This window comes from Astatotilapia calliptera, chromosome 13, assembly GCF_900246225.1.
Source record: "Astatotilapia calliptera chromosome 13, fAstCal1.2, whole genome shotgun sequence".
Classification (NCBI taxonomy): Eukaryota; Metazoa; Chordata; class Actinopteri; order Cichliformes; family Cichlidae; genus Astatotilapia; species Astatotilapia calliptera.
This window is the reverse complement of record NC_039314.1, coordinates 31,868,766-31,894,045: the sequence shown is the minus strand read 5'-3', so window position 1 is coordinate 31,894,045 and position 25,280 is coordinate 31,868,766. Positions and strand designations below refer to the sequence as shown.

The 25,280-nt window shown below is 43.1% G+C and overlaps 1 protein-coding gene across 2 annotated transcripts in view; it reads right to left on the bottom strand.

Moving 5' to 3' along the window:
- The window catches only part of zswim8 (zinc finger, SWIM-type containing 8), a 65,896-nt gene that overhangs the window by 14,103 nt on the left and 26,513 nt on the right, over window positions 1-25,280 (bottom strand). For both annotated transcript variants that reach the window (XM_026189500.1, XM_026189499.1), the window contains exons 12-22: window positions 23,185-23,316; window positions 22,861-23,040; window positions 20,884-21,067; window positions 20,231-20,329; window positions 19,957-20,081; window positions 18,059-18,380; window positions 16,954-17,100; window positions 11,603-11,825; window positions 10,049-10,338; window positions 9,726-9,949; window positions 5,166-5,663 (exon numbers count right to left, since the gene is read on the bottom strand). In XM_026189500.1, the coding sequence (XP_026045285.1) occupies window positions 5,166-5,663; window positions 9,726-9,949; window positions 10,049-10,338; window positions 11,603-11,825; window positions 16,954-17,100; window positions 18,059-18,380; window positions 19,957-20,081; window positions 20,231-20,329; window positions 20,884-21,067; window positions 22,861-23,040; window positions 23,185-23,316 (2,424 nt within the window). The remainder of the gene's footprint in view (window positions 1-5,165; window positions 5,664-9,725; window positions 9,950-10,048; window positions 10,339-11,602; window positions 11,826-16,953; window positions 17,101-18,058; window positions 18,381-19,956; window positions 20,082-20,230; window positions 20,330-20,883; window positions 21,068-22,860; window positions 23,041-23,184; window positions 23,317-25,280) is intronic.

Below are 25,280 nucleotides of genomic sequence, written 5' to 3'. Positions count from 1 at the left end.
CTCATAGAGAGATATCGATTTTCCCGTGAGGGTATTATTTACTTAACCAACTTGTTGACGAGGGGGTGCAGGACCACCACCTGTCTTTTTTTCCTCTGCCCTTTTCTTGGTTGCTGTTATGAACAAACTAACAGAGTATTACAGGCCAGTATTACCTTGCCAAGAGACGCAAAGCAATCTAAGAGATAAATATTACCATTCTGTAGAATACTCCTGTATTCCACTTTTACTTGTTCCCATGTTCTTGTGGGTCCTGTTGTGGCTCTAATGTGAAAGGGGATATAATATAACACATTATAATATAATATAATGCCATATGATATTGGACAATATAGTGTCATATGATAGATCTACCCTACCGCCTACTGGTGTTGGCCAGAGGGGCCGATGGCACGATATGGCAGCCTGGCTACAACCGTAGCTGCCTCCACCAGTGTGTGAATGTGGGAGTGAATGAATAGTGGTATCGTAAAGCGCTTTGGGTGCCTTGGAAAGCGCTATATAAACCCAATCCATTATTATTATTATTATTAAATTACCTACGAGTTTGATTTGTCAGCGACTTTCTGCCAGCCCTCTCTCCTTGCTTTTGCAGCCTTTGCAGTGTTCTCTTGCGTTTTAATTAAACTCTGAAACTCCTGAAATCCCTCACTCATGAGTTCTTGCTCTGCTGCCGGAAAATACCGAGCACGCCCCTTGGACATTTTCGCCGACCAATCAGCGGGTTGCCGATCAATGTTTCTACTATCGATGCGTAGCCCCTTTTACGACACCCAGTGATGTCACATTCCTGCGTCCAGCTGTAGTAATCGTCAACAGCAGGTGTGTTCGGGGAACCGGATTAGCGAGCTCACGGTTAGCGCGATGATTTGATCTTGGATGTGTCATTTGATCTTGGATGTAGTAAGCGACGTACGAAGAACGGGCCCCAGTTCTCCAGTCGTTTGAGTAATATGTTGTGGTCAACTGTATCAAATGCTGCACTGAGATCCAGTAAAACTAGGACTGACATTTTTCCACTGTCTGTATTCAGACATATGTCATTAAACACTTTGGTCAGAGCGGTTTCAGTGCTGTGGTTCTGTCTAAAACCTAACTGGAAGGCATCGTAGCAATTATTCTGTTTTAAGAAGTAACTGAGCTGTTGAGAAACTGCTTTTTCAATGATCTTACTTAAAAATGGGAGATTTGAGATCGGCCTGTAGTTGTTCATTTCTGTCTTGTCAAGATTGTTCTTTTTCAGTATAGGTTTGATTACAGCAGTTTTTAGTGATTCTGGAAACACACCTGAAATAAAGAAAAGTTGACTCTAAAGTCTTTGAGACCTTTTTGAAAAAACTTGTTGGCAGGACATCTAAACAGCAGGAGGAGGAGTTCAGCTGACCTAAGATGTCCTCCAGGTCTTTGCTGTTAATAGGTTGAAACTGTTTCATGGTGTTTAAACAGTTTTTTGGTGGACACAGTACATATCCTGGATCTGCTGTTGATGTACCAATTGCTTGTTTAATTTTTTGGATTTTTTCTGTGAAGAATTTGGCAAAGTCATTGCAGGCCATGGTCGAATGAAGTTCAGCTGCCACTGACACAGGAGGGTTTGTTAGCCTGTCGACTGTAGAAAATAAGACCCGAGCATTATGGCTGTTTTTAGTGATGATGTCAGAGAAGTAGGACCTCCTTGCATTCCTCAGTTGTAAATTATAATTGTGAAGTTTCTCTTTATAAATGTCATAATGAACCTGGAGATTTGTTTTTCTCCATCTGCGCTCAGCTTTCCTACACTCTCTTTTTTCATTTTTCACCAGTGTGGAGTTTCTCCATGGAGACTTTTTCCTTCCAGAGATAACCTTCACCTTAATGGGAGCAATAGTGTCCATTACATTTAACATTTTTGCATTAAAGCTATTGACGAGCTCATTGACTGACCCTCTGGACAGGTGAGGTGTTAATGGGAAGACCTGGTTAAAAATTGCACTACTGTGTTCAGTTATACACCGTTTTGTGATCACTGTTGTTGATATATTTGTGTGGGCTGAGATTTTACTTTCAAAGAAAACACAGTAATGATCAGACACGCCCACATCAGACACAGTAACCTTTGAAATGCTCAGGCCTTTGGAGATCAGTAGGTCAAGAGTGTGTCCTCTATTATGTGTGGCCTCTGTTACATGCTGAGTCAGCCCAAAGTTGCCCAGAGTGTTACTCAGGTCTTTAGTCCCTTTGTCCTGAGGGTTGTCCACATGAATGTTAAAATCCCCAGCAATAATTACACAGTCAAAATCAACACAGATCACAGACAGCAGTTCACTGAGGTCATTAAAAAAAGTCTGTGCAGTATGTGGGAGGCCTGTAAACATTAAGAAACACAACTTTGGATGGGGCCTTCAGCTGTAAAGCCACATATTCAAAAGACTGAAAACTTCCAGGAGATAGCTGCTTACATTGAAATGATTCATTAAATAAGACAGCAACCCCTCCTCCTCTCCTGCTCACCCTGGCCTCACTGATAAAACTGTAGTTAGGAGGGGTCGTCTCGATGAGAACAGCTACACTGTTACTTTGGTCCAACCAAGTTTCAGTTAAAAACATAAAATCAAGGCTGTGCTCAGTGATTAAATCATTAATTAAAAATGTTTTCCCAGCTAAAGATCTAACGTTTAATAAAGCCAACTTAAGTGTTTTAGAGGTATTACTTGTCCCCTCGTGTTTGGGAGCAGTCTGTGGCACACAAGGTATGTTTACTATGTTTAAAGATCTTTTAGAGTGCAGCTCTCTGTGTTTTGACCAGGCCACATGTCTCCTGTCACCTAAAAGTACAGAAATTTTAAAACCTTCTAGTAAACAGGGTCCCAGCTTCTCCTGGGAAAAGTCACCACTGCCATAATCCTCACAGCCCGGACCCTCCACACATCACACATCAGACTGCGGAGACAGGGCATGAAGAGGAACTAAGGGGGGCGAGGCTGGGCAATGTGACTTCGATTGCTCTGTTGAGGGTGGGGCTCGATGGCGAACCTTTGGCCGCTCTGGTGGGGGGTTTATGGGGGACAAAAAGGGATTGGGACGGGGGTAGATCTGAGCCCAGCATTGACCCGCTCCATCATCTCCTCAGTGAATTTCAGGTGTGGGGAGGAGGGAGAAAGGGAGGGGGAGGAGGGTGATGGCCTGTCAGGGGTTTGGGGGACTGGGGAAGGTCGTGGTCCCTTGTCCTGGTCGTTGGTGTTGTTGAGAGAGTTGGAGGCAAATAGGGACCCCTCTTCTTGCCTTAGATGTCTCTCCTTTCTGAGGCTCTTCCTGGGTGGGGGCAAATGGAGCTCCTCCTCAAGGTTTCTGCTGGGCTTTGTCTGTTCTTGGAGTACTGTTTGTTCCTCTTTATGAGATAACTCCTCGTTTATCTCAGCCTTGGCACCAAGCACAGATGGATGACGTATGGAATAAAACAAGTTGGAGGTGAACAGTTTCACCCCTGACTTGTTAAAATTAAATCCATTTGCTTTAAACAGATGCCTGCGTTCCCAAAAAATATTAAAGTTGTCGATAAAATGCACTGAGTGGTCAGCACATGCTGATATAAGCCATTTATTCAGTGTAAACAACCTGCTGAATCTCTCGTCTCCTCCTCTGACCGGCGGTACAGGTCCACTGATGAATACAGCTGCATTCAGAGAGTTTACAGTATTTAATAATCCAATAAAGTCCCGTTTCAGAACCTCCGACTGTTGTTTGGACACATCGTTTGACCCTGTATGCAGAACAATGTTTGTCACAGTTGGATATTCATCTGCAATTTGAAGAATTCTCTCCTTCAGGTTGTTGACCATATCCTTAGGAAAGCAGAGGACTTTAGTGTTCTTACCGCACATCCTTTGTACATCCTTTACGGCAGAGTCACCCACAATCAGAGTTTCAGGCCTAGCCTTTAGCTTTCCCTGTGGTCTTTTGCTATTCAACAGATTTTCAGACCTTACTTCGCTGCTTTTAGATGGATGGTTGTCCGATATAGATCCAGGGTCCTTTGATAGTGGAGCAAATCTGTTCTGCAGTTTCACATTCAGTTGTTTTGGAGGTTTGTTGTTATTCTTCCTATTCACGGTTGTCCAGTCCTGTTTCCTCCCGTATACAGGGGTAGAAGAGCTTCTCTGTCTCGTAGGAAGTGAAAGCCAGTCGGTTTCAGAGATTTCAGCTCGCTGTGCCCTGCCTGTGGTACGTCCTCCCCATTCCAGGAGACATGATTTATGTCTTGGTTTTGCACCAAGACAGTCCAAGGGGGGATTATTACTTGAGGATTTATAATAATGCACAGAGTCTACTTTCTTGGTCATGTTATCTGTGCTCCTTAGCTGTGTACTAGCTTGCTCATCGCCATTGTTTTGAATCAAAGGCAAGGTTGTTTCATTTCCACACAGTCCATTTACCTCCACGTTTACTTCTAAGCGATGAATTTTTGTCTCCAGTACTGCAATCTTCTGCAGGAGGCTGTGGTAGTCATCTGTGGAGAGGGAAGGCATCTTGTTGCTAGTTAGCCTAGCGGTTAGCCCCTTTCCAGGCTATTGAGGCTGCTCGGTGCCCAGACGCTGTAATCAGGCTTCAGCTGTGTCTAGGCCACAGACACACGGAGCGCTGAGGATAAGGTAACTATAAAAATGTTGCTGTTTCTGTTAAGAACACTTTAGTCCTAATGATCTATGAGTGTCCAGAAGCTATCGCAGGTAAGCTCATAAGGAAAAAAGGGAAAAAATCAGCATAAAAATCAATAAAATCAATAAAAGAAGCAAAGCATTAAAGAGCAAAGAGATGAAGCGTCCACACTCACAAAAGGGGAGGAGAAAAAAAATATAGGGGTCAAAACAAACCATATTTGATATTTCTGGAACAGTACCAGGAAACACTCCTGAAAAAAGTATGTATGTGTATGTCTGTCTATCTGCTATATTTCTTCAGTGTGTCAATTTGTTCTCATCCTGGTTTTTGTTTTTCAGTTCAAGTGTAGCAATGTCTTTCAGCTTGCCATTATTTTGCGTTTTCTTACTTTATGGGGTGTTCCCTTTGAATTTAACCGCTTGCAATAAAATATTTTTAGAGAAGAATATAAAAGACTTTAAAGACAATGAAAAACATAGTTGAGTCAAAACTATCTAAAATGATCCAAAATGTACTTGTGCTCTGACCTGTGGATATGCAGCCCCAGACACAGGGAAGACGGTGGGCCGGGGGACATGCTGCAGAGGGTGCCCTAGGAATTGGGGCGTGCAGACGGTGGGGAGATGGGCCTGGATAGTGGTGTATGGGTGGAGGCCCGGGGTGTGGGGGTGAGCCATAGCCTGGCCAGGCATAGCGTGGGATTGGTAAATGGTGGACCCTACAGAGATAACTGGTACGACAGCGGCTGCAGTGACGGAAGCTGTGACTGTTGCTACCCCTGGAGACTCCATGTTGACTCCACTGTCAAGAACACCACAGTTAGACTCTGGGGGCCTCCTGCCCGAACCGCCGTTTGCCCCACATCGGCCGGATGTTTCCCGTTGTTGGCTTGATCCTCCACCTACTGACTGCTCATACAACCAGTACCACTGGTGAGCCACCTCAAACAGAACCTCGGGGTAGACACCTCCACCCTTAGCTGCTTCCTCTACTGCCATGCAGGCCTTCTCCAGCATGACATTATCCTAGAGGAAAACAGGACAGAGAGGAAGTGAGATGAGGAAGCAAAACGTTTAATGAATGAAATTTAAATTTACATGGGCTATGTAATATTGCTGCTTTGGTTTAAGGTTATGGCAGTGTGCCATAAGCCACTTTCACAGTAATGTTCCTCATAACTCAGATATTCCCACACACCAGATATTTTATGTGCAGGATTTGACAGTACATCACAAGACACATAAACCATGAAGTAACATTTTTTGTTGAATTTCAGGTTATATTTGATAGTTACTTTGATAATTAGAGAAACCACAACATAAATCCAAAAAGATGTATTATCACTGACTGCTAAGGAAACAACATTGAAACTGACTTGAATTGCACCTCTACAAACAAATTTGGGACATTGCAAAATGTAAACAAAAACAGAAGGCAATGATTTTTGAAATCATAATGCTAACAAGCTAGCATTAACATTTTGAGCCTAGCTACAATTAATATTGAATATAAATTCCAGTACTGAATATATTGCATAGTGTTAAACAATCCTGCCACATCATTTGTTCACTTTGATATTTGATAACTTTCATTTCTATCAAACAATACGACATCCTTTTGTTCAATAGACACGATCCAGTTCATATCATATTGCTGATAAAGTGCTTTGAGTGCTCTGAGAGAATAGAAAAGTACTGCATAAGAATCTGTCCATTTAGCATCTACCACATCACTCCACCATGATAAAATGACCGCAAACAAGAAGTATGGCAAAGGAAAGGAATAGTTAATGACCCCATAGGGTAAAACATACTCTTTCACTGGTGGAGGGAATGACATGGCATGGGCACGTATGCCTGTCTGTTGAACTGGCTTACTTGTGTTTAATGATGATATGAGTACTGATAGAAGGATCAGGATAAATTCTGAAGGGTACAGGGATATATGCTTCTTATTTCTACACTGTTTTCTCAAACCAACATTCACACACATTCATACTCCGATGGATGCTTCAGAGAGCAACTTGGCAATGCACAACAATATTTGGCAATGCAGACTGAGGGAACCACCAACTTCATCAGCCAATGATGTGCTCCACCTCCTCAGCTACAGCCACCCCAGGGAAAAAAAAAAATCAGCGTTGCTGATTTCTGTGAGTGTACTCAGTGTTTTTGCTGCTATCCTCCTGTCACTTTTGCAGAGATGAACTCTTAAACATTGGACAGTCATGTCTATATTTTTTTCCCCCTGGTTTTCATTGACGATGACTCATCAAACTATGTCAGCACGCCTCACTCCCATCTATACACCTGGTGAACATCCGATCACGGGCAAATAAAATGAGTGAACTTGTAAAAAACTCCTCTGCCTCTGCTCTTCGGATGCCAGACTTCAGGGGTTTTTTCCCAGTGGACTAAAGCGTGGAGCTCTCAGGAAAAACAAGAGGTGGTGGAATCTGCTTCTAAATCAGTAAAGGCTAGTGTGCAGTCACACTCTGAGGAAAGTGACGTAGCCCTCACCTGGAGTCTTTCTTTATGAACTACAAACCTTTTTATTTACAGAGGGAATTCTCTTCATTCATTGTGGTCGGTGTTTACATCCCACCACAAGCCTGTGTGTCAGAGGCTCAAAATCAGCTTGTTGACCAGATAGCCAACAAGGAGAGAAAAAACATCTTGCCTGAGCATTATTTCTAGGGATTTTTACAGTGAAAACCTCACCCATGAACTTCCAAAATGCAGACAACAGATTAAGTGTTCCACCAGGGATGCTAAACTACTAGATCACCCTCTGTGCTGTTCCCTGTGCAGCTCATGGACTCTCTGATCACTGTCTGCTTCACCTTATAGCTACTTACAGAAAGAACGTCTAAGTCTGAGATTAAAACCACGAAGAAATGGACTAAGGAGTCAAAGGAGGAATTACATGTAAGAAAATGTGAAAAATAATAAAAAATAAAGAAAAACCATTAAATGGTCTAAAGATGGCGGTCTAGAAATGGTTGCAATTTCTAATCACTTAATGCAATGCAATTAATGAAAATCAAATTAAAGTTAAAAAACAATTCTATAATTGTCTAAACTAGTTATGGATCTCTAGTCATGTTAATCAGTATAATCTGTCCCTTTTAAATAAAATAAACAAGTTATAACAGTTAGAATTAGTAACAGTCTAACCAGTGTTGGGACTAATGCGTTATTAAGTAACGCGTTACAGTAACTACGTTATTATTGTGGTAACGAGCACGGTAACTAGTTATTATGCCAAAATCAGGAACGCGTTAGTCGTTACTGGGATTTAGATAGGGTCGTTACTCGTTACTTCGTGTGGTGGCTATCGCGGAGCTTCCACAGATTCAGTAACATTAGCAAGTGGTGGAGGCCAGCAGGTGGATGAAGGAAAGGGGACGCAGAAGGAAAAGAGACCCGAGGCAGCCGCCGGTCCAAGTGTGAACTGAACTTCAGGTAAGAAGTTATGACCTGCAGTCTCTCTGGGTCAGATATGAACCAAGTTTAGGTGGAGTTTATTTTCGTTATTCGGACTTTTTCCGTACTGCGTGCTAGCTAGCATGACGGAGTTTCTATACAGCTGGGTGGTGCTATGATGTTAATGATGTTGCACTTTATTTTGCTCATAAGTTATTAGAGTTGCCAACCGTCCCGTCTGGTATTCAGAGAAAATATTACGCGTTTCTTATTGAGGTGAAAATGAACAGTTTGTCCCGTAATTCAGCTGCAATGAAAAAGGCACAAAGCTGCAGTTATTCTGTGTTTATGCTGCACAGCTGCCTCTTCTTCTCTCATTCTCCCCCCTCCCTCTCCTGTTTCTACTTCAATCATGAAAACTGATCAATGATCAGCTGATCGGCTTTTCTCTCTTGTTTGTTTATCGCTCACTTTGTGCCAGAAAGAGGAAACCAGCGGATGTCGCGCTAAACAACAGCAGCACGTTTAAGCTTGATCAGCTATTGTTAGAATTTATTTAATATTAATTTCTAGTATCAGCTGATGTTTGCTGGAGCCACAGCTGTAAAGCTGCTGGTCATGATATGGTTTGGTTATCTGGTGAGAGGGAAACATGAAGATGAAACCAGGAGATGTCCTTACTGAATCATCAGAGCTGAACAGGTGATGGAGAAACAGGTTTACCTTTTAGGTGACATGAATGAGTTGAAGGGAAGTTATGAACTGTTTCTGAGAGACAAATAACACCAGGGTCCTTTTTTAGGTAGCTGACAGCTGGTAACTGTGCAGGGGCGGGTCTAGCAAAGTGTTGCCAGGGGGCAGGTAGGGCATTAACAGGGAGAGGGGGGCACAAGGAAATACTTTTCTTTCTTATTCTCATTTAAAATGTCTCACTTTTAAAAAATAATTATCTGAATCTTACAACAAACGATTGATAGATTGATGCATATATACCATCAGAACAGTGAACATCACTGTCACAACAGCGTTTGTTTTCATTCAAAGTCTTTATGATTTTTCCTATAATGGTGGGCCGGTCTCTAGTCAAAATGTCCGGGCCAATTTTCTGTCCCAGTCCAGCCCTGTATGCAGCTCATCTGCAGTCTGGTGTTACCTACATCTTCCTATTCAGAAGGCAGAATTTCCGAGTTCTGAGTACAATCAAAAGCACCACGACTGCAGTTTTTGTGTTGGATGTAAAAGGCGCACATGACTCTGTGACGTAGCCTAGAATCATGGCAGCAGTCAATGACGGTCCAGGCGTGGGATTTCTCTCGTGGAAATATGCACATTATCTTTTCCTTTCTATTGGTAGGTGGCACAGTGCACTTGTGGCAAGTAAGCAAGCTAGAAGACTGGCAAAGTTATGGAAGAAACACATTAACAAGAGAATTCTGAGTAAAACCAAAGTTACTTTCCCTAGTAACTAGTTACTTTGAAAGTAACGAGTAACTTGAAGTAACTGAGTTACTTTTGAGAGAAGTAACTAGTAATGTAACTAAGTTACTATTTTAAAGTAACTTACCCAACACTGAGTCTAACTTATAATCTTGCCAGTCTGTTTACTAGACATGCCTTAAACCTTTAGTGGAAAGTTACTGTGCAAACCCCCTCCCATAGTACCTGCTCTTTACACTGCACCAAAGCTCTTTGGATTTCATTAGGATTGAGGGCATGAGCATGAGGCAAGCAGCTCAAGGCCAGCTCTGCTGCTGCCCGAACCATGTTGGGGTCCCTTGCTCGCGATGCTCGGTCCGCAAGGGATGCCACCTCTGGAGGGGTCAGGTGACCATCCCAACATTCCACCAAAATGTTGAGCGCAGCACTGCCGATTTCCATGGCTTGGCCTGAAAACAAAAAAAGGACACAGGAGGAAAAGTAAGTGACTAACGTGGGCCATTAAACGTGGGCCATTATCTTTTTCCTTCAGCCACACTTCTGCTCACCCGTGATCCAGGACACGTGGGAGGAATAGGTCCTGGACAACCAGTTAGGTGAAACGAAATTGTGGAGGCCAAGAGCATACAGGCCAATCTCAAAGGCACATAGGTGCAGGTTTCTATGTGGACCTTGGTGCCCCCCACTGGCTGAGGGCTGAGTGAAAATGGAGGTGGAGGAGTTTCCTCCAGCTTTGATCAGCACAGTCTTAGCCAGTTCAAAGTAAAAGTGAGCTGCTGCTTCTGAGGGCTGATTGGGGACATGGGGGGCATGACACTCAGGACGTCGTCCTTTGTACCTAAACAAAGAATTTATGAAAAATTAATTAATATTAATTAAAATAGATACACAAACTGTGGATTTCCACTATGTAACCAAAGCTCTTTACTTCTTTAATTTTATTTTGTAGTAGTATTAAATAGTATTAAATCTATCGGGCAGTATGAGTTTTTTGATCCCGTTAGGTCCATCAATGTGTACATTAAACAAATATGTAAGACTGCTGTTTTGCATTTGCGCAATAACACTCAAGAACTAGTTTATCCCTCCCTGAAAAGTTTACAGTTGATCCAAAATTCTGTAGTGAGAGTACTGACAGGAATTAGAAACAGAGAGCATAATTATGGCTTCATTGGCTCCCTATTCAATCCAGAATCAAATTTAAAATGCTTCTCCTCGTATACAAGGTCTTGAATAATATGAGACCAATATTATCTTAAAGACCTCATACTATCGCATACCCTCAAAAGAGCGTTTACTTTTCAGATTAGACTTAAAACTTTCCTTTTTGCTAAAGCATATAGTTAGGGCTGGATCAGGTGAGCCTTAGTCCTTTAGTTATGCTGCAATAGGCCTAGGCTGCTGGGGGCTTCCCATGATGCACTGGGCATTTCTTGTGTTTAATCATTAGTTATTATTAATCTCTGACTCTCCTCCACATGTTGTCCAGTCTTCCTCCCCTTATTTCTAACTGGCAGGCAGCTGAACATCCATTTCTCTGTATTATCTGTCTACCTTAGAATATAAAGTGCCTTGAGTCAACTTTTGCTGTGATTTGGCACTATATAAATAAAACTGGATTGAATTTAATAATAATTTGATCCAAAAATGTCAAATTTGGGTTTCTTGACAGCCACCATAACTCACTAAGACCAGTTCTAATGAGGTTTCAGTGAACAGTACATAGACCAACTGGAGGGCTAAATGCATCCCTCGGGTCTTGTGTCAGGTCCTTTCTGGACCTCTCTTTTTCTTATTTCTTATGGATTATCCTTCTGTAGATATTTTTTAGGCCTCCCACATCTTCTTTTGTGCACCAACTTTCCTCAATTAAAAAAACATAAACAAACAAAGAAACAAAAAAACAAAACAAAACAAAAACAAAACAAAACACCCCCACTGCCCAGCATGACTACACATGCAGAGTTTTTGCCTGATAGCTTGTTGGGAATCATTTTATTGGTGCTTTTCAGAGATTCAACTAAAGAAATGCAAAGCTTTAGTTATCTTTTGCATACATCTCATACTCAGTATGCACCCAATATAAACATGTGTAAGTTTACCTGCTTGTGTCCGTGCTCTTGGCTCTGGCCCCACCTCCTGCTCTGCGAGAGCCACTGGAGGAGGAGGAGCCTAAAGAATCAGATGATGAACTACTGATGCTGTCGCTGTCCTGACCCCGCCCCCAAGACGCTGCTGCCCAGCCGCTCCGCATTGGCCGCCGACTGAGAGTAGGAGAACTGTCTGAGGTGGTCTCTGGAGCACTGCTATCAATACTCGCCATACCTGTCGAAAAAAAATCAACATCCAGTCCTGTTTGATGTGTATGTATACACATATGAATATATACATACATATACATATATATACACATATACATATACATATATATTAGGGGTGCAACGATACTCGTATCGATATTGAACCGTTCGATACAGTGCTTTCGGTTCGGTACGCATATGTATCGAACAAAATTTTAATTTATTTATCAACTTTTCTTCTGACGATGCTGTCTGTGTTGAGCGCTCAGTGGATCTGTGCTCGACTACTCCGCCTAGGCTGCACTGTCGAGCGCAGATCCACTGAGCGCAGCGCAAGCTAGCAAGACAGAAGCTAAGCTCGTTGCAACATGGCAACTGCCTCAACGCTACCCAAACCTCCCCCACCCTCATTCAGATCTGGCGTTTGGAACTATCTTGGTTTTCATGTGAAGCATGACCCTGATGGTAAGCGTGCCATGGACTAAAGTAAAACAGTATGTCAGATGTGCCACGCAATGCTCAATTGATGGGAACTAGTGCGTTAGCGCAGTTAGCTTGTTAACGTGTTGATGCCGTCCAGCCCCACGCACGGGGCGATCCGCGGTAGCTCGTTAATGGAGATTTGCCGCGTTGTGGTGTTAATGTCATTTTAATGAGATTAAACGCTGACAGTAGAGCAGGGCAATATGGCCAAAAATATTTATCACGATATATATTTGAAAATTTGCGATAACGATATAACTGACGATATAATTGATGCGAGACAACTCCACAACATTACTAGCGCAAAAAGACAACCTTCCATTTATTTTCACTTAAACAAGAAGCTGGTTTTTATGTACATTAAAGCTTTATAAAAATGTAACAGTGCAAATGCAAATTCCTTGCTGAAAGTTTAACCAAAAGGCATTTCCTGAGCATAACCATGTATAATATCCACTGAAGTTAAAAAGAGGTGCTTTGCAACATTAAACTGCAGTGTGCAGTACGTATTTTTCGGACCATAAGGTGCACAGGACTACAAGGCACATTCAAATCAAAATCAAATCAAATCACTTTTATTGTCACATCACATGTGCAGGTACATTGGTACAGCACATGTGAGTGAAATTCTTGTGTGCGAGCTTCACAAGCAACAGAGTTGTGCAAAATACAATAATGTAAACAAGCAAAATACAAGAATGGCTACATCTGAAACTAATAAATATATGTACAATATATAATAGTATATGCATTTCTGGATGTGTATACTAAATATTTTTCTACGTGTGTGTGTGTGTGTGTGTACACATATTTTACAAATTAAATAGAGTAAACAATAAATAAAATATATAAAATAAATAAAATAAAATATACAGAGTGAGACATGTGCAAAACAGTGGCATTACTGTACAGTATGGAGTGCATAATGTTAAAGTTCCAGTAGTGAAGCTGAGGTGTCTATGAAGTGTTCAGCAGTCTGATGGCCTGGTGGAAGAAGCTGTCTCTCAGTCTGCTGGTACGGGACCGGATGCTGCAGAACCTCCTTCCTGATGGAAGTAGTCTGAACAGTTTATGGCTGGGGTGACTGGAGTCCTTGATGATCCTCCCCGCTTTCCTCAGGCAGCGCTTCCTGTAGATGTCTTGGAGGGAGGGAAGCTCACCTCCAATTATCCGTTCAGAGCACCGCACTACTCGCTGGAGAGCTTTGCAGTTGTAGGTGGTGCTGTTGCCATACCAGGTGGTGATGCATCCAGTGAGGATGCTCTCAATGGCACAGTGATAGAAGGTCCTGAGGATGCGGGGGCTCATGCCGAATCTTTTCAGTCTCCTGAGAAAGAAGAGGCGCTGCTGCGCCTTCTTCACTGTTTTGTTTGTGTGTACTGACCACGTAAGATCCTCAGCCAGGTGTACGCCAAGGAACCGGAAGCTGCTCACTCTCTCCACAGCAGCGCCGTTGATGGTGATGGGGGTGTGTACTTCTCTGCACCTCCGGAAGTCCACTATCAACTCCTTTGTCTTTGCGACGTTGAGGGTGAGATGGTTGTCTTGACACCAGTGGGTCAGGGCGCTGACCTCCTCCCTGTAAGCCGTCTCATCACCATTGGTGATAAGACCCACCACTGTAGTGTCGTCCGCAAACTTCACAATGATGTTGGAGTTGTTAGTGGCTGTGCAGTCGTAGGTGTAGAGTGAGTACAGGAGAGGGCTCAGTACACACCCCTGTGGAGCACCAGTGTTCAGTGTGACGGGGGATGAGGTGATGCTGCCCAGTCTGACCACTTGGCGTCTGTCAGACAGGAAGCTAAGGATCCAGCTGCAGAGGGAGCTGCTCAGTCCTAGATCCTGCAGTTTCCTGTCCAGCTTCGAGGGAACGATGGTATTGAATGCTGAGCTGTAATCTACAAACAGCATCCTCACATACGTGTCTCTCTTCTCCAGGTGTGACAGGGCAGTGTGTAGTGTCAGGGCTATGGCATCATCAGTGGACCTGTTGTGGCGGTATGCGAACTGTAGAGGGTCCAGTGAGTCGGGTAGTGCAGAGCAGATGAAGTCCCTGACCAGCTTCTCGAAGCATTTGCTTACGATGGGGGTCAGGGCTACAGGTCGCCAGTCGTTCAATGAGGAGATGGTGGAGGATTTGGGTACAGGGACGATGGTGGCCATTTTGAAGCAGGCTGGGACTACAGACAGAGAGAGGGAAAGGTTGAAGATGTGCGTGAACACTCCAGCCAGCTGAGCCGCGCATGACTTGAGGACGCGGCCGGGAATCCCGTCCGGACCAGTAGCTTTGCGTGCGTTCACCTTCCTGAAGCACCTCCGCACATCCTCCTCAGACACAGTGTGCGCACTGACGTCATCCGCGGTGCGCACACTGTCCGGTCTCATGGTGTTCGCTGTGTCGAATCTAGCGTAGAATACGTTTAGATCCTCACACAGAGAGGCCGTGGTCTGCGGTGTGCTGGTTTTCCCTCTAAAGTCTGTGATCGTGTTTAGTCCCTGCCACATACTCCGAGGGTTGTCAAACTGTTGCTCCACCCTGTCCCTGTACTCACGTTTGGCTGCTTTGATCGTCTTCCGGAGTTGGTAATGTGCGTGTTTGTAGTCCGATGTGTTCGCGGAGGCAAAAGCGGTGTTCCGTGCCGCCAGTGCCGCGCGAACATCTCTGTTAATCCAGGGTTTTTGATTTGGGAAGGATTTAACTGTTCTGGATGGGACGACATCTTCCACGCATTTCCTGATAAATCCGCAGACTGAGTCTGTGTATTCATCAATGTCCCTAGCAGCCACGTGAAACATTTCCCAGTCCGCGTGATCAAAACAGTCCCGCAGCGCAGACTCCGATTGGTCCGTCCAACAGTGCACCGCCCTCCGGATTGGGCTTTGTACGCATCCCGGAAAGAGGTGTAGCAGTGAAACATTAAGCGAAACAAAGCAGTCAGATGAATCAAATTTTATTCTTCTTGCTTCCTCCACTTTTGTACCATTGATTCATTAATGTTGAATTCTCTGGCAGCTGCTCTATTCCCATGTTGTTGCAGTATATTAATGACTGACCTCGTATTGTGGATGGATTATCTCAGTTGTTCTCCTGACTGAAGTTTGGTCCGTTTACAGCATCCTGCCATGCGATTGCATTTGTCTCTAACCATGAGGAACCTTCACGTTAACTTTTATAAGTGGAAAAGCGTTAGTGTTCGTCCTCCAGCTTCACTGTTTATGTTATGCTAACATAGCTGTGTCGCTAGCGATCACGTAGCACATCATTATATACCAGCTAGCCCAACTTCAGTAACCCTACAAACGTCACTGCTGTTTAGTTTCCTGTCTTCATTTATGTTGGAAGTGATAACAGAGCTGTACGTTTGATTTTTTTCAGAAATATCAGTCAGAACATGCAATATCATGCTTAGGTAACTAGCGAAACTAGCGAGCTAACTTCCGCTAGCTTCCTGCTAACTTCTAACTCCGTTAAATGTAATACATTTTGTTTTCATGGATGCCTGGAAGTTAAACTTCATAGTTACACCTGGTAAAGCAGCAATGCTGATCGTTTTATTAAAGATGAAAGAATTTAGACAGTTTTTAACTCTCAGTGATGCTGCAGTGTTGTTTGACCTGAAGAATACGGAGTTTAGGACCCAGATTACTCCCAGATTTAAGAGCATCTTAGTCCGACAAATACGACAATAATGACGGCCGCTTGTATGTTCTGCAAAAAAATGTGCTTTGTCGTGTATCTGATGGACAAACACCAAACCAGTTCCACATCACTGAAGTTGCACCATTTTTACAAACCAATTCTGGTTCATCTGTTTCACTCAACAATCGGCCATGTGCGTATGAAAACAAAGGCACTGCGCATGCGCGTTTTACTCATATTCTATCGCGATATTTCATTTTCCTATCGTTGCCTAACATTATACCGGTATTACCGTGAACGGTATAATATGGCCCAGCCCTAGCTGACAGCACTAGTGGGAACACAACGAATATGACTGCACATTTATGCCGACATCATCCTAGTGCAAAGACAAGTGGAAGCAGACAAAAACAACAAGCACGCATGCTACAAACTTTACCCGAGTCATTTAGACAGCCGTTAGCACAGGATTCTCCTTATGGGGACCTGATATGTTTAGTATGCTGCTGAGAATATAGCCCAGAAGAAGCGGATAGTATAGCTTTTATTTTGGAAAGAGCCATTTCTCTGTAATAAACTCTCTTTTCCAAAGATGAGTGATTTCTCGATCATCGATTTATTTTTTTTTTATTATTTTGTTGTTTCAGCAACATTAAATTTAAAAACTGTACTTTTGAGTTAAAATATATATTTATAATTTTAATAAATGACAAATTAAAAAGGCATGACCATTTTTTTTATATCGAAAAAATATCGAACCGTGACACCAAAGTATCGAACCGTGAATTTTGTGTATCGTTGCACCCCTAATATATATACACATACACACACATATATAAATAACATAAGAGTGTGGAGTATTTCAGTAAGGTTTAAGGCCTGAAAAAAGTACCACTTATACATATTAAATAGGCCAATAATCAAAAGTACCCATCTCATAAAGCAACATTTTTTCCGAACAAATGAAAGCAGTATTCGGCGTAAAAAAGTATAGATAATAATAGCAGTCTTAATATTAGTAACACTGTACCAGTGTGTTTTTTCTTCTGCCGTACAGGTGAGCCCCAGCAGCGTTGACTATATCCACAGCGTGCCCCCAGTGCCAACCGACTGGGCACTGTGGCCTCCTTAAATGAAGCGATGTCATTCTGCTGGTCACTTGAAGATGAAGGCCCATCTGAAAAAGCGAGGACAGATCATGAGATCTCTTTACACACACATGCACGCGCACACAGCCGGGGAGCAGTTGAACATTTTGATGTGGTAGAAGCAGAAAAAGGTTTTTAGCAAGTTTAGGACAGCAAACAGCCACAGATCTCCATTCCCCACCACACACTCTCATTCACTCTGACACATGGTCCTGAGTAACACTCATCCTTCAGGAAACTCAAACCTGACTGTGTACAACATCCAAATGCCACTACTGAACTCCACTGAAGTCTTTTGTACTACACTCAAGCCACCTTGTAACTACACAGCCTCATTTTTACTGTGTGCACTTTATTATACAGTGTGCTTTTTATTCCTTTTGTTATTTAGATTTCAGTCTTTCTGTTCCGTTATTCATATTTAGACTTTGTTATGTATACCATGGTTTATGTTATTTATATTACTGTTTTGTTATCCATATTTCTTGGGTAGTAGTCGGGTGGAGCACCCACAGATTTGTTGTATATGTACAATGACAAAGGGCTATTCTATTCCATTCTATTCTAAGTTTGCCAAGGACCAAATTATGATGCTAAGATGACTGGGTTAGAACATCTCCAAAACTGCAGCTCTTGTGGGGTGTTCCTGGTCTGCAGTGGTCAGAACCTATCAGAAGTGGTCCAAGGAAGGAACAGTGGTGGACTAGCAACCAGCGACCTAACTGCTGAAAGAGTTTGCTGGTTCTGACCGTACACAGACAAGTAAGTATGTACTGGTCTGTGTGTGTGTGTGTGTGTGTGTGTGTGTGTGTGTGTGTGTGTGTGTGTGTGAAATGCATGCAGCACTTGTTTACAGCTTTTATACTTTTTTTTTTAATATAGTTATAGTGAACATGCGGAAAAACCTAAAACAAGTGGATGTTTGTGCCTGGAGAATGACAAGAACACAAAGGTGGAAACCAAGAGACGTGGTAATGGGGTTCTTACCATGCTCCCTGGTCTCAGCGGCACTCTCCCCTGCTGTGTTATTTGGCACTGGGTTCAGATCAGCCTGAGGAGCCACCCCCTCTCCGCCAAGTGTCAGAGCAGAGGAAGAGCTTGAGGATGAAGCCACCAAAGTAGATGCTGAGGAAGATGACGTAGCATGTTTGGAGACCACTCCTGTGGCCCCACCCACTCCACTGTGGCTGGAGGATGTATGTTTGGATGGACTACGCTGACTGCCAGCTGCTGGCTTGCTTGAGTAGAAGGAGCTTAGAGTTTGGGGCTTGTGGGTCTGACTCTCTCTGTCCAATAGCTTATCCAATATCTGAGCATGGAGGGTGGACAGGAAAGAGAGAACACATTGATACAGAGAGTAAGAAAACACTTACACTTACACCCTACAACAGAAATCCACATGAGCAACATGAAATACCAAAGTGTGGAAATCAGAAAAATCTTAGATGGGTGCGTTCAATCAATGTGCTTGGTTAAAGCACATCTTTACATACTTCTATCTAGTTGTGTGAACATTATCTGGTGATAGTCACAATTTACTCCAAGGAAAATCCTTACCTACCTTATACAAGTAGAACCTTGTAATGGCCTGGACTGATTCTTATTTAGCACTTTTCTACTTTTCTGGAGTACTACAAGCGCTCTATACAACATGCCAGATTCACCCATTCACACAAGCACTGTCTGCCATTTAAGTACTACCATTAGCAACTTGGGGTTAATATCTTGCTCCGGATATTTGGCATGCAGACTAAGGGGAGCCAGGGATTGAACCACCACCATTTAGATCAGTGACCTGGTCTAGCTCCTGAGCCAATGTTATTGTACCCAAAAAAGATGTACATCTAACATTCTTTGTACTAATTAATTGCCTAATATCATTATCAGAGAAAGAAAGAAGAGATGAAAATTCTTTTGATGAGTGTCGAAGGGTATCAGACACCTGAGAATGGAAATATCCTGTTAAACTTGTTAGCAAAGTAATCAAACATCAGACTCAATGTAAGAACACAACTGTCTGACCATCTATAGCTCTCCTCCATGGGTCAAAGGAGCTTGCAAAGAAAAGCGTCTGGACTTCTTTAAAGATGGCAGAGAGTTGGTGTCGTAAACCCCCGCCTCTGTTCAAAGATGGTCGCTCACAGTGGACATAGATGCTTCTTTCACTCCTCTTTCAAACCGTCTGTCCTCTCTGCACTGTACAGCATACACCACATTGTTAAGAATGTGGTGTATGCTGTACAGTGCAGCGAGGAATGCCCAGACCTCTACATCGGAGAGAGCAAACAGCCACTTCACAAGCGCATGGCACAACACAGAAGAGCCACCTCCACAGGACAAGACTCAGCAGTCCATCTGCATCTTAAGGATAAAGGTCACTCTTTCGAGGATGCCAATGTTCACATTTTGGACAGAGAGGACAGATGTTAACCAACCAGATGCATGTTAACCTGTGCCAGTGTTTACCGGACTCAGACAAGCAAAGTGAAGCTTTCCTTCACTGTGCAAGAAATAGACATGAATGTGTTTCAGAGAGCAGCTCCTGTGTGAAAGGCCTGTATTACGTGCTTAAAAGTACTCACTCACTTTTTTACACAATTTGAGCAATTAGTATTTTGCCTAAGGAAACTTGGACGTTCAGACAGAAGGAGCTGGGGATCGAACCACTCACCTTTTAATTAGTATAGTTTTTTCCAGTTACATCCAGTTACTGGTCAATGAATTACTTTGCACTATTTTCTTTCTTTGTTTTAAAAAAAATGTATTAAATGAATAAACTGGCCTGTTACAGTCAAATTCTGTGACTGTAACAGGTGTAGAATTGATATGCGGTTGGACGGGACATCTTCTGTACATGTTCTGAAATACTATAATGTAGCTGTTACCTTCTTGAGCTTGCTCTGGTCGTCCTTATAGGTGATCATGAGAGCCAGGGCCAGGTCACCCTTCACTCGTCTAGTTCCTTCACATAGCAGAGGATGCTCTGCCTCGCTGACTGTGGTTTTCATACCTGCAGTCACAGAGGGTGGACACAAAACAAAGGTTACAATTGAACATTTGTGAGAAACAGTGAGCAGGAAAACAAGTAGTGAGGATGGAGAAGAAGATACTGATAAACACTGAGAGGAACGAAACCAATCAATTGGTGAATAAATTTACCAAGTGCAGCAACAGCAGCCTCAAAACCCAGCTCCTCATCTCCAGGCATCTCATTGTTGCGGTTGCGGCTTGGTGGACGGGAACCCGTTGGAGACACAACTGCACAAAACAGTATGGAGAAAAGTGAAAGGGACATAAATTCAGTCAATCTCCCTTAAAATTCCTCAGTCTGTTCCAAAAAAGACAATATGAGCTTCTTCATTCATTCAACACAAAGCTTCAACGTTCAGTACACTACAAATAAAGCTGGTGGCCAAGAGATATTCACTTTCATATTACATAGTTAAAGGCAATTTAACAGAATACTTAGAATTCTTTAGTCTTGTATTATTTATTTTTATTTTATTGTATTTGAATCAAGTTAAAAATCCTGTTTAAGCGATTAACAATTTCCCATCATTTCTGTGTCCATCGCAACTGTCAAATAAAAGCAAAAAAAGCTGAATACATATAATAAAACTAAAACCTTAGTATAAGGATTTGATTGAGACTTTTAAGAAAATATCTGATGATCTTTGGGCAAGCAGCCATGAGACAATGGCATGGTTGTGTTTACATCCTAAACACATATGACAAGAAAACTAGAATTGCTTTGACTATTTCAAGTGAAACACATGAAAACCACCATTAAAATAAAGATTACCGGTGCATACCTGGGGTACACAGTACATCGAAGATGAAGCTGGCCAACATGAGAGGTAGCACAGGTCTGTAATCACAAAAGTTTCCATCCCGGAGCTGCTCTGCTCGCTCTCTGATGGCGGACATCTCTATCAGACCCAGAGGGATCTTCTTCAACAGAGCAACCACCTCTGACTCCTGGTAGGCCAGCTTCACCTGATTAGTCCAGACACATACAATATGCATATGATACATTTACATAAATATATATCCCTTTTGTTTTAAAAGCTAAACTTTGTAAGTTAATTTGGTCCTAATGTTGATGAGAATTTTTCCCCAAAACAAGCTCTGAGTACAAGATCCATAGAGGCTGGGGTCTATCACACCAGGCAAGACCCCAGGTGCAGGCTGTGTAAAGATGCCCCTGACACAATCAAGCACATAACAGCAGGGTGAAAGATGCTAGCAGGCAGGGCATACATGGAACGCCATAACCAAGTGGTGTAGCATAGTGTACAGGAACATCTGTGCTGAGTATAACCTGGAAGTCCCGAGGTCAAAATGGGAGATGCCCCCAAGGGTGGTGGAGAATGACCGAGCTAAGATCCTGTGGGACTTCCAGATACAGACGGACAAAATGGTGGTGGCTAACCAACCGGACATAGTGGTGGTAGACAAACAGAAGAAGACGGCCGTAGTGATCGATGTAGTGGTCCCGAATGACAGCAACATCAGGAAGAAGGAACACGAGAAGCTGGAGAAATACCAAGGGCTCAGAGAAGAGCTGGAGAGGATGTGGAGGGTGAAGGTAACGGTGGTCCCCGTGGTAATTGGAGTACTCGGTGCGGTGACTCCCAAGCTAGGCGAGTGGCTCCAGCAGATCCCGGGAACAACATCGGAGATCTCTGTCAAGAAGAGCGCAGTCCTGGGAACAGCTAAGATACTGCGCAGGATCCTCAAGCTCCCAGGCCTCTGGTAGAGGACCCGAGCTTGAAGGATAAACCGCCCACAGGGGCGAGATGGGAATTCTAGTGGTGCTAGTTTCAATTATTATGCAAATGTGCTGTTTATAAGGCTGGAAACCTGCAGTCAGCTGAGACTGAAGAAGTCACTTGGATGAGTGACGAAACGTTTCTCCCACTGAAAAGCTACGTCCAGATGAACACAATCAACTTTTGGGCACTTTGATTCAGTACTTTACATAACCATGATTTCTCTCTCTTTACCCACAGTTAAGCATACTGTATATGACTAAAATCACATTAACAGTACAATGTCTTATATTATAATTATTGACAAATAAAATAATATTTTCGAAGTTGTGGCGAGCGCAGTACATTTTGCTGTGGTCTGCTGGAGGCGTGGCACTGGAGCTGGTGACACCAACTGACTGAATAATGTCAAGAAGGTTGGCAATGTCAAGTAGCTGCAGACTGCACGTTTGAAGCTGTGGTAGAAAGGATGTCACTGAACACTGTCATTTGTCACCTATAATCCTGACTACCCTCTGCTGCCAGAGGAGCACCCTCTCTAACAGACTGATTCAACTCCACGAACAAGGTGGCCAGACAGAGCAGGTCTGTCAGACCATATATTACCCTATATGTTACAATCTCTGGCAGTTATCAACCAGATATCATTTTATTATGACTATGAGTATTATTGCATCCTGATGTAAAAAAAACAAACAAACCCAAATTTGGGAAAACTGCAATATTTTGCATTGAACACTTGTAAACCAAATTCTACAACCTGCCAATTCATTCAACTTTTAAGATGTTTTGTAGGTTAAGTGCAAGATAAAAGAATAAGGCTAAGGTAAATGAACTGCTGCATATAGGACTGTTGTACTCTACTGGAGCACTTTCATTAAGTTTTAATTTTAAATTTTTGTTCAACGAAAATGTGCTTTCCATCCAACACTGACACATATTCACACTTTGATGAACACATTGGGAGCAACTTGTGTGTGTTGTGAGTAAGTAAGAGAGAGAGAGAGAGAATAACACCTCTAGAGCTTTGGTAGATGCTGGTGGTCTCTGGAGTTCCAGTGAGAACATGCCAGTGTTGAAGGCCAGATTATGGAGTTCCAGTCGCTCACTGAGAACTGTCAGGAGGAAGGCAGCTTTTGACAGTGTCTTAGTGGCTACCTGTGTCTGGCGGGTGGTTGACACCTTGCTCTTCTTTCCCTAAATCCAACAAACAGGCAATGACAGTAATTTTAGGATGATGATTGATGAGATTGGAAGGCAGACAGTGTATCAGAGGATGAGATGAGCTATCTAACATAGGAGAATGTGTTTCAGGGTAATGGGCACTGGGACTGTGTCTACCTTAGTCTGTGGCTGCTCCACTTTCAAATCTGGAGGGTTGGCCAAAAGGTCTCTAGCCAGCTCCACAGCCAGCCTGCATGCCTCGTTACTGTACCCATGTGCATGGAGGGCTTCAGCACATGCAAACAGCACCTGTACAGAAGAGTAGATTGATGACCTTTAGAGGAGCTTACACTGAAATCCTGGAGAATATATTAACAATAACCATAGCTACTACCAGCTGTTTTTAGTGTATGTTAAGGAAGCTCACAGTAATGAAGAAACACCCACATAATTTCCACTATGAACAATTTCAGTTATTTGGAAATTTCAAACACATATTTTATTGACAAAAGATCATGTTTAACATGAGACATTTTACCATTTAATGAAAAATAGCAGTTAATTTTTATGAGATGAGATGATGATGAGATAGCCTTTATTTGTCAGTTGCAGGTCTTTTGCCCACAACCGAGATGACAGACCTTGCCGAAACATCGAAATGTGTAACACAAAAGGATAATACAGGAATGCACAGATATCAACACACCATAACACAATAAACACAGACAGCAACATGGGAAAGAGTTCCAGTGTGTACATCTGATCTGGGACCGCTGCAATCTTTCGACTGCGTCTCCAACTGACCCGATGTCCACATGTTCAAGGTTCTAGGTTCTATATTTGTCACATGCATACACACAGTGAAATGTAGCCTGACACGCTCCTCTACATGTGCAAAAATTGTGTGTGTGTGTGTGTGTGTGGGGGGGGGGGGGGTGTAGAGGAAGAACATACATATATACATACACATATACGTATGTATATATATATATATATATATATATGTATATATATATATATATATATATATATATATATATATATATATATATATATATATATATATATATATATATATATATATATATGTATGTATGTTATTGTTAATATACACAAATATATATATATGTATATATGTGTATATTAACAATAACATACATATATATATATATATATATATATATATATATAGACATACACATACACACATATATATACACACACCCAGCACACCCCTGCGGGCGGTTTATCCTTCAAGCTCGGGTCCTCTACCAGAGGCCTGGGAGCTTGAGGGTCCTGCGCAGTATCTTAGCTGTTCCCAGGACTGCGCTCTTCTGGACAGAGATCTCCAATGTTGTTCCCGGGATCTGCTGGAGCCACTCGCCTAGCTTGGGAGTCACCGCACCTAGTGCTCCGATTACCACGGGGACCACCGTTACCTTCACCCTCCACATCCTCTCGAGCTCTTCTCTGAGCCCTTGGTATTTCTCCAGCTTCTCGTGTTCCTTCTTCCTGATATTGCTGTCATTCGGGACCGCTACATCGATCACTACGGCCGTCTTCTTCTGTTTGTCTACCACCACTATGTCCGGTTGGTTAGCCACCACCATTTTGTCCGTCTGTATCTGGAAGTCCCACAGGATCTTAGCTCGGTCATTCTCCACCACCCTTGGGGGCGTCTCCCATTTTGACCTCGGGACTTCCAGGTTATACTCGGCACAGATGTTCCTGTACACTATGCCGGCCACTTGGTTATGGCGTTCCATGTATGCCTTGCCTGCTAGCATCTTGCACCCTGCTGTTATGTGCTTGATTGTGTCAGGGGCATCTTTACACAGCCTGCACCTGGGGTCTTGCCTGGTGTGATAGTCCCCAGCCTCTATGGATCTTGTGCTCAGAGCTTGTTCTTGTGCTGCCATGATTAGTGCCTCTGTGCTGTCTTTCAGTCCAGCCTTGTCCAGCCACTGGTAGGATTTCTGGATATCAGCCACCTCCTCTATCTGCCGGTGGTACATACCGTGCAGGGGCCTGTCCTTCCATGATGGTTCCTCGTCTCCCTCCTCTTTCTTGGGTTTCTGCTGCCTGAGGTATTCACTGAGCACTCGGTCAGTTGGGGCCATCTTCCCAATGTATTCTTGGATGTTCCTTGTCTCATCCTGGACTGTGGTGCTGACACTCACCAGTCCCCGGCCCCCTTCCTTCTGCTTAGCGTACAGCCTCAGAGTGCTGGACTTGGGGTGAAACCCTCCATGCATGGTAAGGAGCTTTCTTGT